This window comes from Odocoileus virginianus, chromosome 26, assembly GCF_023699985.2.
Source record: "Odocoileus virginianus isolate 20LAN1187 ecotype Illinois chromosome 26, Ovbor_1.2, whole genome shotgun sequence".
Lineage (NCBI taxonomy): Eukaryota > Metazoa > Chordata > Mammalia > Artiodactyla > Cervidae > Odocoileus > Odocoileus virginianus.
Window position 1 is genome coordinate 9,658,043 of NC_069699.1, and position 13,672 is coordinate 9,671,714.

At 62.7% G+C, this 13,672-nt stretch overlaps 2 protein-coding genes across 4 annotated transcripts in view; one reads left to right on the forward strand and one right to left on the reverse strand.

Moving 5' to 3' along the window:
- DLEC1 (DLEC1 cilia and flagella associated protein) overlaps nt 1-6,552 on the forward strand; it is a 98,907-nt gene extending 92,355 nt beyond the window's left edge. Inside the window, exons 28-39 of the mRNA XM_020914822.2 lie at nt 14-132; nt 615-685; nt 1,385-1,587; nt 1,673-1,780; nt 1,883-2,008; nt 2,087-2,181; nt 2,326-2,410; nt 2,516-2,731; nt 4,992-5,153; nt 5,776-5,929; nt 6,171-6,294; nt 6,381-6,552. Of these exons, the coding sequence (XP_020770481.2) occupies nt 14-132; nt 615-685; nt 1,385-1,587; nt 1,673-1,780; nt 1,883-2,008; nt 2,087-2,181; nt 2,326-2,410; nt 2,516-2,731; nt 4,992-5,153; nt 5,776-5,929; nt 6,171-6,294; nt 6,381-6,507 (1,590 nt within the window). The 3' untranslated portion in view covers nt 6,508-6,552. The remainder of the gene's footprint in view (nt 1-13; nt 133-614; nt 686-1,384; nt 1,588-1,672; nt 1,781-1,882; nt 2,009-2,086; nt 2,182-2,325; nt 2,411-2,515; nt 2,732-4,991; nt 5,154-5,775; nt 5,930-6,170; nt 6,295-6,380) is intronic.
- ACAA1 (acetyl-CoA acyltransferase 1) overlaps nt 1-13,672 on the reverse strand; it is a 32,212-nt gene that overhangs the window by 1,158 nt on the left and 17,382 nt on the right. For 2 of the 3 annotated variants that reach the window (XM_020914923.2, XM_070455423.1), the window contains exons 4-12: nt 12,466-12,545; nt 12,126-12,168; nt 10,394-10,492; nt 9,531-9,611; nt 8,126-8,316; nt 7,797-7,976; nt 7,471-7,526; nt 7,217-7,362; nt 6,905-7,016 (exon numbers count right to left, since the gene is read on the reverse strand). In XM_020914923.2, coding sequence (XP_020770582.2) covers nt 6,941-7,016; nt 7,217-7,362; nt 7,471-7,526; nt 7,797-7,976; nt 8,126-8,316; nt 9,531-9,611; nt 10,394-10,492; nt 12,126-12,168; nt 12,466-12,545 — 952 coding nt within the window. In that variant the 3' untranslated portion in view covers nt 6,905-6,940. Of the gene's footprint in view, nt 1-6,702; nt 7,017-7,216; nt 7,363-7,470; nt 7,527-7,796; nt 7,977-8,125; nt 8,317-9,530; nt 9,612-10,393; nt 10,493-12,125; nt 12,169-12,465; nt 12,546-13,672 lie in introns of those variants that run through there. The other variant, XM_020914915.2, reaches the window with a different exon arrangement.

Consider the following 13,672-nt stretch of genomic DNA (forward strand, 5'->3'; position numbering starts at 1 on the left):
TGTGTGTTTGTAGGTGGGAGACCTGCCCCCAGCAGTCATCCCGGTGCATATGGTGGTGGTGGGCTGCCCCATCAGCTCCCAGAGGACCACCTACTACACCACTGACCAGGTCCAGAGGGAGCCTGTCATCAGGTACCGCTCCTTCCCACCTCCCCTCCTCTAACCCCTGGAACCCTTTGGCCTCCATCCCAGGCTGTCCACACCGACTCTTTGCTGTCTAGCTGGCCCAGGGCCACCTGGTGTCACCCAGCACGAAAGCCCCAGGCCAGGGCTACCCAGGAGAGAGGCCTCGGGGCCATGGCCATGATCTGCACATCTCAGAGGGCTCTGGGGGGACAGGAGTGAGCAGTCGGTGTGGCCCGAGGTCAGGGCCACGCTCGGGGCCCCTCACTGGGGTTTCTGTGGTTGGTCAGGGCGGTTGGGGAGGGGGGTGACTAGGCTGCTGAGCAGCCCTGGGTCACGGTTCACTGGGGGGTCGTGTTGGGGCGGGCCCCCAGCCCTGGGGCTCTGTGACTCCGGGGTGAAGACAGCCCACTGTGGGCCTCCTCCCTGCCCTCCTCTCTGAGGTGAATCTGCCTGCGAGGCATGTGCTGATCCCGGTCCCCCACCTCCAGGTTTGGCACCCAGGTCTCCGGAGGAGACCCAGTCACCCGGATCCTTCGCCTGAATAATTCCAGCCCCTGTGGTGAGATGCTCATGAGAGAAATTGGGGCTCTTGGTACAGGCTTGTGCCAGGTGGGGGGCCAGGATGGGAGGGCAGCTGATGGCCCACAGCCTGGACCCTGGAGCCCAGGGGGCCTGGGGTACGGGGAGAGGACCTCAGGGGCTAAGGCGCGGAGTGGCCAAGCCGATCAGGGGTCGTCAGAGCCACTTCCACCTTGAGGCCAGGACTTGCCCTTGCCTGTAGGACCTGGTGTCTCCTGCTGTGCCCGGGCCAGACGCCCGCCCTGGTCACATTCACTTGGCGTTGGACAGAACTTTCAGGGGACGCCTTTTCCTTTCAGCCGGCAGCCCCTATGCTGCCTGCAGGGAGCTAAAGGGTGGAGGGAGAGAAGGCAGGGGCTGCCCGCGTGGGAGGACCTGGGAGGTCAGCAGATAAGCCAGAAGGAAAAGCGGCTGTGGGGGGAGAGCATGGGGAGGCCTGGGTTTGTGACTTGGACACGAAAGCTGGGCTGGGATCCAGAGGACAAGGGGCAATGGAGCTGATGGCATGAGCCTGTAGGCTTAACACAAGAATTGCCTGGACGTGACACTGGGAAATGAGGCCCCCACCAGCCTCAGTCTGACAGAACTGGTGGCCTCTGGGGCCTGCAGGGAGTGGGGCCCAGGCAGGAGTTGTCTGCTTTTCCTTACTCCTCGCCCCTCTCCCCTGCATCTGCCCCAGACATCCGCCTGGACTGGGAGACCTACACCCCAGAGGACAGGGAGGACCGGCTACTGGAGCTGCTGGTGTTCTACGGGCCGCCCTTCCCCCTGCGCGACCACGCTGGGAACGACCTCCTGTACCCCGAGACCCCGGAGAGCAGCGGCTCCTCCTGGTCCCCAAGTCCCTCCGAGTCTGAGTCCAGCCACGGAGCCACCCCGTCTGTGAGCAGGGGTGGCGGGTGGGCTGCTGGGCCGGGTCAGCGGGTCTCAACCCCACGCTGAGCCTCGGCCACTCCCTTGACCACAGGCCGAGGGCAGCTCCAGTGCCAGCGCCCCCCAGATTATCTCGGTCATCCTGCAAGGGCACGAGGGGGCGCCCTCTGACCACCTGTTCGCCATCAGCCCCAAGCAGGTGGTGAGTGGGGTGGGGCTGGGAGCTTCAGGGAACATCCCCCTGACCAAGGCTGGGGTGGTGGGGTGGGGGGGGGTGTCCAGCACTGAGGCTGCTGTCTGCCAGGTGGTCCCTGCGGGAGGCAGCGGCACCATCCACGTCTCCTTCACACCCGTGGTGCTGGGCCCCGACATCCTGCACAAGGTGGAGTGTGTCGGCTATGCCCTGGGCTTCTTGAGCTTGGACGATGAGGTGAGCGATCTGGGCCTGGGGAGGGCTTCCCCCCACCGCACCTCTCAGGACTCCAGTGATGGGGCCTGGGCTCGGTAGGTGGAGAGGGAGCTTCCAGGCCGGAGGCGCCGCCTGCAGGACTTTGCCGTGGGACCCATGAGGCTGGACCTGCATGGCTACGTCAGGCCCGCGCAGTGAGTCGGCAGGGCTGCCTGGCCTGCCTCCTGCCCCTGCTGGGGACCAGCCTGGGCCTTGGGAACAAGAGGATGGGTGTGGGAGGGAGGGGCGGGCCAGGGGCAGGTGAGGCCCGGAGGCCCATCCCGGGCTGTCGCTGGCAGGCTGAGTGTGGAGTGGGACTACGATGGCACCATGGTGTTCTGGCAGCAGGCCAGCGACCTCATCCCGGAGCAGCCCTGCGCCGGGGTGAGTGTGCAGCCGCCCTGCCCTCCCACATCACCCGGGTGCCCCCCACCAGCCTTCCAGGGGCAGAGCCTCGTGGTCTGAGTCCCCCCTTCCTGCGGTTGCCAGGTGCTGAGTGAGCTGGTGACCACCCACCACCTGAAGCTGACCAACGCCACAGAAATCCCTCACTACTTCCGGCTCCTGGTCTCCAAGCCCTTCTCCGTTTCTCAAGAGGGGGCGAGCCGCCCCCGGGCCCGGGCCCCTGGCTGGAAGCAGGAGGGTGAGGAGGAGAAGGCAGCGCGGGGCAGGCAGCTGGTGCTCCACCCACAGGAAAACATGCTGGTCAGTGGCAGCATCTGCGGTCCCTGCCCCGGGGGGGGGGGCACCCTGCTCTCACGTTCCTGCATGTGTATGTACAGACAGCACAGCCACGCAGCGCCCGCCCAGGGCTGCACTCAGACACAGACATCAGCAGTATGCAGGCCTGCCATGCCCCACACTCGGGCCAGCTCCCAAGACAGACAGGCAGGCAGAAACCATCCAGTGTGCGCACACACCCCCACCGTCCCCCACATACCCCCACCGTCCCCCACACACACCCACCGTCCCCCCACACCCCCACCGTCCCCCACACACACCCACTGTCCCCCACACACACCCACTGTCCCACACACACCCACCGTCCCCCCCACACCCCCACCGTCCCCCCCACACCCCCACCGTCCCACACACCCCCACCGTCCCCCCCACACCCCCACCGTCCCACACACACCCACTGTCCCACACACACCCACTGTTCCCCACACACACCCCCACCGTCCCACACACACCCCCTGTCCCCCACACACCCACCGTCCCCCACACACACCCCCACTGTCCCCCACACACACCCACTGTCCCCCCCCCACACACACCGTCCCCCCCCACACCCCCACCGTCCCACACACACCCCCTGTCCCACACACACCCACTGTCCCACACACACACCCCCACTGTCCCCCACACCCCCACTGTCCCCCACACACCCCACTGTCCCCCACACCCCCCCTGTCCCCCACACACACACCCCCACTGTCCCCCACACACACACCCCCACTGTCCCCCACACACACACCCCCACTGTCCCATACACCCCCCCCACTGTCCCCCACACCCCCACTGTCCCCCACACCCCCACTGTCCCCCACACACCCCACTGTCCCCCACACCCCCACTGTCCCCCACACACCCCCAGTGTCCCCCACACCCCCACTGTCCCCCACACACCCCACTGTCCCCCACACCCCCACTGTCCCCCCACACACACCCCCACTGTCCCCCACACACACCCCCCCACTGTCCCCCCACACACACCCCCCCACTGTCCCCCCACACCCCCCCAGTCCCCCACACACCCCCACTGTCCCCCACACACACACCCCCACTGTCCCCCACACCCCCACTGTCCCCCCCACACACACCCCCACTGTCCCCCACACACACCCCCCACTGTCCCCCCCACACCCCCACTGTCCCCCCACACCCCCACTGTCCCCCACACACACACCCCCACTGTCCCATACATCCCCCCACTGTCCCCCCCACACCCCCACTGTCCCACACACCCCCACTGTCCCCCACACACACACCCCCACCGTCCCCCACACACCCCCACCGCCCCCCACACACCCCCACTGTCCCCCCCACACATACACACCCCCAGCGTCCCACACCCACTGTCTCACACATACACACCCACCGTCCCCCACACACCCCCACTGTCCCCCCCCACACACACACCCAGTCCCCCACACACACCCCCCACTGTCCCCCACACCCCACACCCCCCCACTGTCCCCCACACATGCACACTCACACACACACACACTTGCTCACTCTCCCACACACACCGCCCAGCACACCTTCTACGCAGGGGTCTCCACACGTAGATCAGAGCCCACCCTCCGGAGCCCTGGACACACCAGTCTGCCTTTCATCCCCTCTGCCCACGTCCTGGTCCTGAGAGCAGCTCCCCGTGGCGCAGACTCTCCCCGCTCACCTGCCCTCTTGCAGGGTTTCACCACCGTCTTTCCATAAACATAAGGCACACTGTTCCCAGGCCCCACCTCCAGAGATGAGGCGGCCAGGGATGGGGCCTAGGAATCTGTATTCCTAACAGGTCCCTTGGGTAAGCTTGTGGAGCTGGGCCCACAGACCTGGGTTTGGGAGCCACGTGTCCAAGGCCCCTCGCGTGAGGCCTCAGTGATACCTCAGCCCTCTCCCCGCAGCCACCAGGGTGACCCGAGCAAGGCTGAGCTGAGTCCGTGTCCCATGCTTGAAACTCAGCTGGGGCTCCGCACTGCCCTCAGGACAGACACAGGCCTGCCCTGCGCCTGCGGGCTTGCACACGGCCCCGGTCACCCGAGGGGAGGACAGCTCCACTCCCCGGGCCCCTCCGCTCCTGAGGGCTGCTGGGCATGGAGCAGGGCCTGCAGACCGTGCTGGGTCACAGGCTGAGCGGGGGCCGGGCTGGGCCTGCAGGGTCTGTGGGAGGGAAGGACGGAGCCCCAGGGAGGCCCGCCTCCAGCAGCCTGAGGTGACGGCTCGCACACAATCTGCTCAGGTGAACGTGTCCTTCTCGCTCTCCCTGGAGCTGCTCTCCTATCAGAAGCTCCCGGCTGACCAGATGCTGCCCGGGGTGGACATTGAGCAGAGCCCGAGCGGAGAGAAGCAGATGGTGTTCACACAGAACCTGCTGCTGGCATACAGCAACCAGACCTCCCAGGTGAGTCCCCAGCCTGGCTCACACGGCAGACGGGGCACTGGGCTGAGCTCCGCTCAGGGGAGTCAGCGGAGGACCGACCCCCATCATCTGGCACGTGGAGAGATGGCGTCATCTCCCTCCTTATCGGCCTCAGGAGCTCAGAGCCAGGTGGGGTGCTGGAGGGTGGAATTCAGGGAAGGCTTCCTGGAGGAGGTGGCATGTGAAGCCTGCACATTGCTTAATGGAGAAAGACAGGGGCCAGGGAATGGCCTGACGATGCCGACAGTGAGCAGCTGAGGGACGCCTCTGGGGCTTGTCTGGGACTGTGTGTGTACCAGGTGAGAAAGCCATGGGCCCCGTTCTGTGGGCTGTGACAAGCTCCACACCCCAGCCCCACGAGCTTCTGAGGGGAGAGGCCCGGAGCCCAAGGGGAGCAGAGGGCTGGATGAGGGGGCGGAAACCACAGCGCTGGATCAGGGAGAAGGGAGCAGCCAGCGCCTCCCTGGGCCCTTTGCTGCTGGAACCCCCTCCCTCCAGCGGCGGCGCAGCCTGTGGGCTCCTCAGAAGCTGCTGCGCGGGGGGCAGGCAGGGTCCAGGGTCCCGTGTCCCTGCTGCTCCCCCGGGTGGCCGGCTCTGTCCCCAGGTGGTGCCCCTGCGGGCCGTGGTGGCCGTGCCCGAGCTGCAGCTCTCCACCAGCTGGGTGGACTTCGGCACCTGCTTCGTGAACCAGGCCCGGGCCCGGGAGGTTTACCTCATGAACCTGAGTGGCTGCCGAAGCTACTGGGCCGTGCTGACAGGTGTGTTAGGCCCTCCTCCCCAACTCCGCTAGACTGAGACCCCCGGGAAGGGGCCTGTGGCCCTGTGCTGATGGGCCGGACCACCTGGGAATTGCTGTGCTGACAGCCACTTCCCCCATCCAAAGTGGTCCCCCAGGGGGATCCCCCCCAGGGTGGTGGGCGGGAGCAGAGGCACCAGGAGGTGGGGGTCAGTGCCGCAGGCAGTGTGTGGAGCCGCCTGCGAGTCCTCCCCATCCTGCAGGCCAGCAGGAGCCAGACAGGGACCCCGTGGCCTTCAGGGTCTCCCCAAGCAGTGGGCTGCTGGAGGCACGACCAGTCAATGCGCCCCCCACCTCCGTCACCCTCCATGTTTCCTTCACCGCCAGGTATGGGCCCCCGCTGCCTGGCTGGCGCTGCCCCCCAGAGCCCTGGGCCTAGGGCCCCTCCTGATGTGAGCCCCGGCCTCCCACAGGAGCTGTGACCTGTATGAGTCCACGCTGGTGGTGGAGGGCGTGCTCGGAGAGAAGCCGTGCGCCCTGCGGCTCCGGGGCCGCGGCTCGTACGACGAGAGATACGCTTCCCCCCAGCACCGGCTCTGAGGCTCTGCCCTCAGCCCCCAGTCCTGGAAATAAACACAGCCCAGAGCTCGGGAGTGGTTTACTGGGCATGGGCCTCTGCTGGGGGGCCTCCGAACAGCTCCTGGGGTGGAGACCAGGGCAGTTAGTGTTCAGGTGGAGCAGAGGCGGGACCAGCCTAGTGAGAACTGGCCCTGCGGAAGAACCACAGGCAGCGTGGTTAAGACCGCATGTTTACTGTGTCTGCTGCACTCCTCATCCACAGCGCCTTCCCCGGGGATCATGCGGTGGCCTTGTGGGCTGGGTGACCCAGGCCAGCTTTCTGTGTCTTAGCCGGAGGAGCCTGCCTCCTCTCCCGCTCCTGTGCTGGGGCAGCTGTTCACGTTGTGTGTTCACATCAGCTCAGGGGGTCTTGACTCACCATCCCTCCCGTGCGGCACCTCCGATGTGGGCCGCTTCAGTTTCCAGGGTATTCAAAGACAGCGGCGGCTCCCATGCCAGTGCCAATGCACATGGACACCACCCCATAGGCCCTGGGGAAGGAGACATATGGTGGGGGGGAGGCACGGCCACCAAGCTCGCGACAGGAGGTCTGAGCTGGGTGCACCAGGGCCTTTGTGGGCCCAGAGGACGCCAGACCTCAGGGCATGTGGGCCCCAGCCTGCCCCCCAGGTGACAGATGCCTGCGGGGGTACGTACACCTCCCCCAACATCCCCACAGGGCCAGCCTCACCTCTTCCCGCGACGCTTCAGCTCGTTGAGCAGCGTGATGACCTGTCGAGCCCCCGTGCAGCCCAGCGGGTGGCCCAAGGCCACTGCACCCCCCAGAGGGTTCACCTTCTCAGGGGGCAGTTTCAGCTTCTCCACACAGTACACAGCCTGGGGGGAGGTGGAGCATCAGCTGTGGACCCCTCTCTGATCCCCTTTGCTCCTAGCCCCCTGGCTCCAACTGGGGACCCTAGGCCACGCTGCAAAACAAAGGCTCACCTGACTGGCAAAGGCCTCGTTGATCTCAAAGATGTCCACATCATCCACCGTCAGCCCTGCAGGCCCGGGGGAAAGACCTGAGCTGAGCCAGCGGCCCCCTTCATGGGATCCTCAGTCTCCCTAGGGCCCTGCCCCATCCATGGCCTGTAGGCTGCCTGCTGGGGCTGCCTTTGTTCAAGATGGGTGCGTGGAGCCCGGCTGGGGGTCGGGGTGCACTCTGCAGCACCCGCAGGCCCACCCCAGGCTCCTGTCCCCCACCTGCCTCAGGCAGCAGCATGAGCAGCAGGAACTGGGTCTGAATCTCGGGGGTGAAGGAGCCATCTCACCTGCTTTCTGCAAAGCGACCGGGATGGCGTAGGCAGGGCCAATGCCCATGATGTCAGGCGGGACCCCGACCACCGCATAGGACCTCAGGACCCCCAGGATGGGAAGGCCCAACTCTTCTGCCTTGGACCTCCTGGCCAGCAGGATGGCAGCAGCCCCATCACTCACCTGGCTCGAGTTTCCTGGAGGCAAAGCAGAGGGTTGGGGGGGCCTGGGGGCCACGCTGAGGTGGTCCACACCTTCCCCATCCACCTGCCTGGTGGCCCAGCACCCAGGGGAGAACATCCAGCTAGAGCAGCCCCTTCCTCCGCCACCCCCAGCCCCGTCTCACCAGCTGTGGTAGAGCCCCCGTTCTTAAAGGCGGGCTTCAGTTTGGCCAGGCCCTCCATGGTGGTGCCGGGGCGGATGCCCTCGTCCTGGGCCACGGTGACGCTTTGCTCTGTGCCCTTGTCGTCACGGATCGTGGTGGTGACAGGCACGATCTCAGCCTGGAAACAGCCCTGGCTCTGGGCTCTGGCTGCCCTGCCAGCACCGTGGACAGCCAGGCTCAGGCTCCCATGGGGTTACCTTCCTTCCTGGGGTCCCTCCCTGAGGCTCCCGCCCCCTGCCTTTTGGGACAGATGTGCAAGCTCAGGCTGCTACATGCGGGGACACACTTGCCGCAGGGGAGTATGCAGAGGGCCTGCTGTGGGTCCCCCTCCTGCCCGGGGAGTGGGAGCCCAGGGCCTCACAGGGCCTTTCTGGTCATCAGCCTTATCAGATCCTCAAAGGGGAGGTTTGAGCAGGGGGCTCCCCTCTGAGCCCTTCACCCAAAAGGGATTAAGCCAACCTGAGGCTGGAGCCCCCGGAATATTCGTGCTGGCTTCTGTCGACTTTTCCGTTCCCTCCCACCAGCCCAATCCCATCTGTTTCCTGTGTTTCGACATATTTATAATGACATCGGGACTTCCCTGTGGTCCAGCTGCTACAACTCTGTGGTCCCAGGGGACCCAGGTTCGATCCCTGGTCAGTACATCCCACATACCACAACTGAAACCCAGCACAGCCAAAGAAATATTTTAAAAATAATAAAAATGACATACACTAAACTACTGGATAAACCTTAGTATTTAAACAGTGTAAAAGCATACGGCATTTTAGGATGATTGTTGCAATCATATGCAAAGGCCCAGGGGCATTCTCAGGGGAAGAAGCCACAGCTTTTACCTGACTGATCAGAGCTTGAACCCAAGTGGCTAAGAACCACCGCCTCAGAGAGGCCCACCTGGCTGGAGACCACTCCCTCCACAGCCCGTTTACCAGGGGGAAAGACACTCAGTAAGCAGGCCATAACGGGATGTGGTGCTGTGTGTGCAGTGGCGCCATCCCTGGTCCACCTCCCCTCCTGGGAGGGAGAGGCTGGGAACTACTTGCTGCCCAGCAGTAGCCTAGGGCGGCTCCATCTGACACCACTTATGTGCTAAATGGCTCTAGTTATGTCTGACTCTGCAAGCCCATGGACTGCAGCCTGCCATGCACCTCTGTCCATAGGATTCTCTAGGCAAGAATACTGAAGTGGGTTGCCACTTCCTCCTCCAGGGGATCTTCCTGACCCAGGGATTGAAGCCGTGTCTCTTATGTCTCCTGCATTGGCAGGCAGGTCCTTTACCACTAGCACCACCTGGGAAGCCCACTTAGAACAGCCTCAAAAGCTCACACTCCAGACCTTTCAACATCTCACCCCAGACAGCACTCACTTTTGCTGGGAAGCCAGTGCAAAGGTATCCTGCTTCTCCCGCGAAATGCCAAACCGCTTAGCCACGTTCTCTGAGGTTATCCTAGAACACGGGCGGGGAACGCCGAGTCTGTGTGCGGCCCGGGGCTGCAGACGTGGCGGGGAGACCTGTGTCCCAGTGCCGCCAGGAGTACAGGCAGGAGGCGCCGTAGCTGGGACTCCACGCGCGTCCACCAGAGACCAGCACCCAGGAGGGCGTGGGTGGGGCGCCGCCCGGCCTGGCCAGCTTCTGCGCCTCAAGGGAAACTGCTTTCCTGTGAGGAGACGAGGACTCCCGGGTCCCCGTGGGAAGGCCACACCCAGCTTTCTGCGCCCTGGAGCTGCAGCCTCCCCTCATCCCAGAGCCCCAGCGGGGCCTTTGGCCCAGGCTTCCCTCAGAGATGGTCCCTGTTGTGGAGGCAGCCGCGCGTCCCCTCACATGCCCTGCGGAGCCAGGACTCCCTGCCCACGGCCCCGGGGTGGCCCTGGCTGCAGTGCTCAGCGGCTCTGCGACGGTGGCGCCTTTGAGGCCGCACTGTCCAGGGCCCAATGCCCTCACCGGCATGGCCGGTGGGCAAATGCCTCCCGCTTCCTCGACTTTTGAGGCCAAGGTTTTGGGGTGCAGCTGCCATCAGGCCTTGTGTGACTGAGCCCCTTAGGGTGGGAGTGATAGGCTGGGCCATGCTTGGAAACCCAGGGGCGCAGAGTGCACTGGGGGCCTCAGGAAGTCCCAGCCCCAGAGGCCCTGCAGAGCAAGCCAGGCCTGAGGCGGGGGGCCACAAGGGGATCCAAGCTCCTGATCCAAGCCTGCTCCGGGCCAGGCAGGGAGTTGAGGCAGGTACTCACCCCATAGGAATCAGGCAGTCTCTGGCCTTCTCATTCTCTACCACGCGTGAAGTAATATTTCCAGGGTTCCCTCTGTCAGCCAGGGACATGGACTCCACCCTGAGGAGGAGGAGGTGATTAGCAGGCTCCCCACAGACAGCTCGGTGCCGGCAAGTGCTGGGAAATAGCCAGGGAGCCCCGGGCTGGCCAGACAGAGCTGGGGGTGCAGGGCTGCTGAGCCCACACCCCCGGGCAGGGCCTCACTCTCCTAAGACAACTGCTCCTTCAGCCAGCCCAAGGAAAGCGGCCTAGTGTTGGCCACAGTAGGGCAAACATTCTAACAAGCCCAGGCCCTGCCCTCAGGGTCCACAAATCTGGAAGAGAGACAAGACCAATAATATTCTAATAGCCACATGTCAAAGAGCAAGCCAACCTGTTTGGAGGAGGAGGTGCAGGAGCCGAGGGGAAGGCTGAGCTCGTGGGTTAGTGTGGTCACAGAGGGCTTCCAGGAGGTGGCAGAATATAAGGCTTCAGAGGGTGGTAACACATAACTCTGCACACTTTTCACGCGCCCAGCACTATTGGAAAACTCCTCCCAAGTACTAGAGCGCTGTGAGCAATGCCAGGCTGAAAAGCCGAGTTGACTTGTCAGTGGGGACCAAATTTAGGGAGTCGGGCTCCAGAGCCCACTGCCACCTACAATATCATGAGTCACTCGTCATGAGCAAAGTCTGGGGAACAGTCAGCCTGTGACATGGGGGACTGTCCTGGCCCAAACCCTTAAACCCTGTAATTTGGTCTTTCACCTGCTTGAGGACTCAGATTCCCCGTCAGAAACCCATGAAGGCTCCAACCTCCTCCTCAGTCCACACACACCCCCACCCATCCTCCAGTGAGAGAGCGAGAAGCTTGGGGGCAGCCTGGCCAGTGGCCTTTGCCCGGCCAGAGTCCCTGCGGTGTGGTCTCTGGGTTCATCTGCAATTGCTGACACGGGGCTGGACAGCCAGTGCCAACTGGCACAGCTCCGAGATGGCCTGGCAGGGCTCCGATTAAGAACTGCTCTGAAGAGGAAGTGAGAGGCAGAGGGAGCGGGTCAGGATCCTGGGGCTGCCGGCCCCCCAAGCCTGCCGAAGCCCCGAAGTGGCCTGCGCTCCCAGCACCAGATGCCCACCCCAGCCTCCCCTCCCTGGAGTGCCGCCCAGTACACGGGGGCTCCATCTGCTGCAGCTGAGGAGGAGTCACAGCTGACAGGGGCCAAACCACCACAGACCTGACCGTGTCCCTCAGAGCCCAGGAGGCAGCGCAAGTTCCCACCCTGGACAGGGCGGGGGACAGACAGCCTGTTAAATGAACAAACTAGTTCTAGAGCAGGCAGCTGTCCTGGGCTTTTGGGAACCAAAACTACTTTTTCCACTCTCAGCAACCATCACGAATCAACAAGGGTTGCCACAGACGGGAACCCTGTGCTGTGTTTTCTCAAAATGCTTGCCCACATCTCCAGCCTGACAGATTTCCAAGAAAAGAAAGCTCTTCAAAGCCAGTTTCCTCTGGTGCTGAGAGGTGTGCGCGGTTCCCAAACAGCCAGAGCTGGGGGCTGATTCTAAGCAGAATTTGTAGGAACCACCTCGCAGCCAGCTGCCTGAAAGGGCTGCAGGGAGAAGCATGAAATCATAGCCTCTGAGAATTCAGGAGAGGAACATTAGTTTCATTGTTACGAGTTGGTTAATAAGCTCCGGCAGAAAGAAATTCTTACCCACAAGCCATGCCAATGTCATAAGACCCATTTCTGATGCCACCTGCAACAAAAGCATTTTATAAACATCCTTCCCCGGAGTCCATCTGTCTTGGGAACAGGGGAGCCTCTTCCCCACCTAGTCTCTAAGGGGGACTCAGCCCCAGCCTCCGAGATGGAGACCCAGGAGTGCTCAGAAAAGTCTGGGGCTGCAGTGGGAGGCTCTCCTCCATGCTTTCTGTGGGTCCAGTCCTCAAAAATTACTGCTTGCCCCACAGGCAAGGACTCTGCTGACCTGAGCCCATGGAACCAGGACTGAGGCCAGGTGGCAGCCATGGGTGCCCACCCAGTCACAACTCACCAGCTATGCTGGCCACCGCCTGGAGCCCCGACGAACACTGTCTATTGACAGTTGACAAAGGCACAGTCTCCGGGATGTCACTGAAACAGAAAGCAAGACGGGAAAGTCAGACCGCCTCTCTGCCCAGCTCTCAGGGAAAGCAGGCCTGGGCTCCTGGCCAGCCTGACCGCCCCTTTGTGGGGGAGCTGGGGGAGGGCGGACAGAAAGACCAGGGGAACCAACAGGCAGCCCTGCCCGCATTCCAGGCAATTCACACTGTTCGAACCCATCTCTGCAGGTGCTCACGCCCCAGGGTCGCACAAGCACATGCCCTTCCATCCAGTGATCCTCCTCAACCAAGGCGAAGCACGGCCCAAAGGCACGAGAAGCCTTGCCTTTGAAGGTTCAAAAGTGAAAACTGTACATCCCTCTTTCTCCTAGAGCCAGGGTCTCCAGCCCTCAGACCATGGATCGGTACCGGTCCCTGGCCTGTTAGGAATCGGGCGGCACGGCAGGAGGTGGGTGGCAGGCTGGCAGGCGAGTGACGTGTTCACTCAAATCCATCTGTATTTACAGCTGCTCCCCATCACTTGCACTACCGCCTGAGCTCTGCCTCCTGTCAGGTCAGTGGCAGCCTTAGATTCTCATAGGAGCTCAAACCCTTCTGTGAAGTGGGCATGCGAGGGATCTAGGCTGTGCGCGCCTTCTAAGAATCTAATGGCTGACAATCCGAGGTGGAGCCAGGCAGTGAGGCTAGCTAGGGTGGAGAGTGGCTGCAAATACACATCTATCATTAGCAGAGAGGTCTGACCACACAGAGACCATTACTAATCAACTGCAGATTCATATCAGAACCCTATCAGTGAGTGGCAAGCGACAGTTAAGCTGCATTTAGTGGCAGGCTTTAAGTCAGAATCTGACACTTCAGCCCGCCTGTGGCTCGCCCATTATTTTATTGACCACTTCTGTCTGGGCCTCTTTCCCACGCTATGCACCTGTCTCAGTTTTCATAAGCCCACAAGCTAACCCGAGCCAAAATGAGTAGAAAACAAACGTCGCTGGAGGGCTTCTTTAAAAGGTGGGAAGACCCAATGATGAGACAGTAGAAGATGCTTAAGACTGCCAACAAAAAAGAAAGCTGCATTTAAAAGAAAATACTAAGAGTCAACTTAAATTACGGGTTCATTACAAGTGACTCACATTTTCCAAGTCTGCTTTGTAAATATGT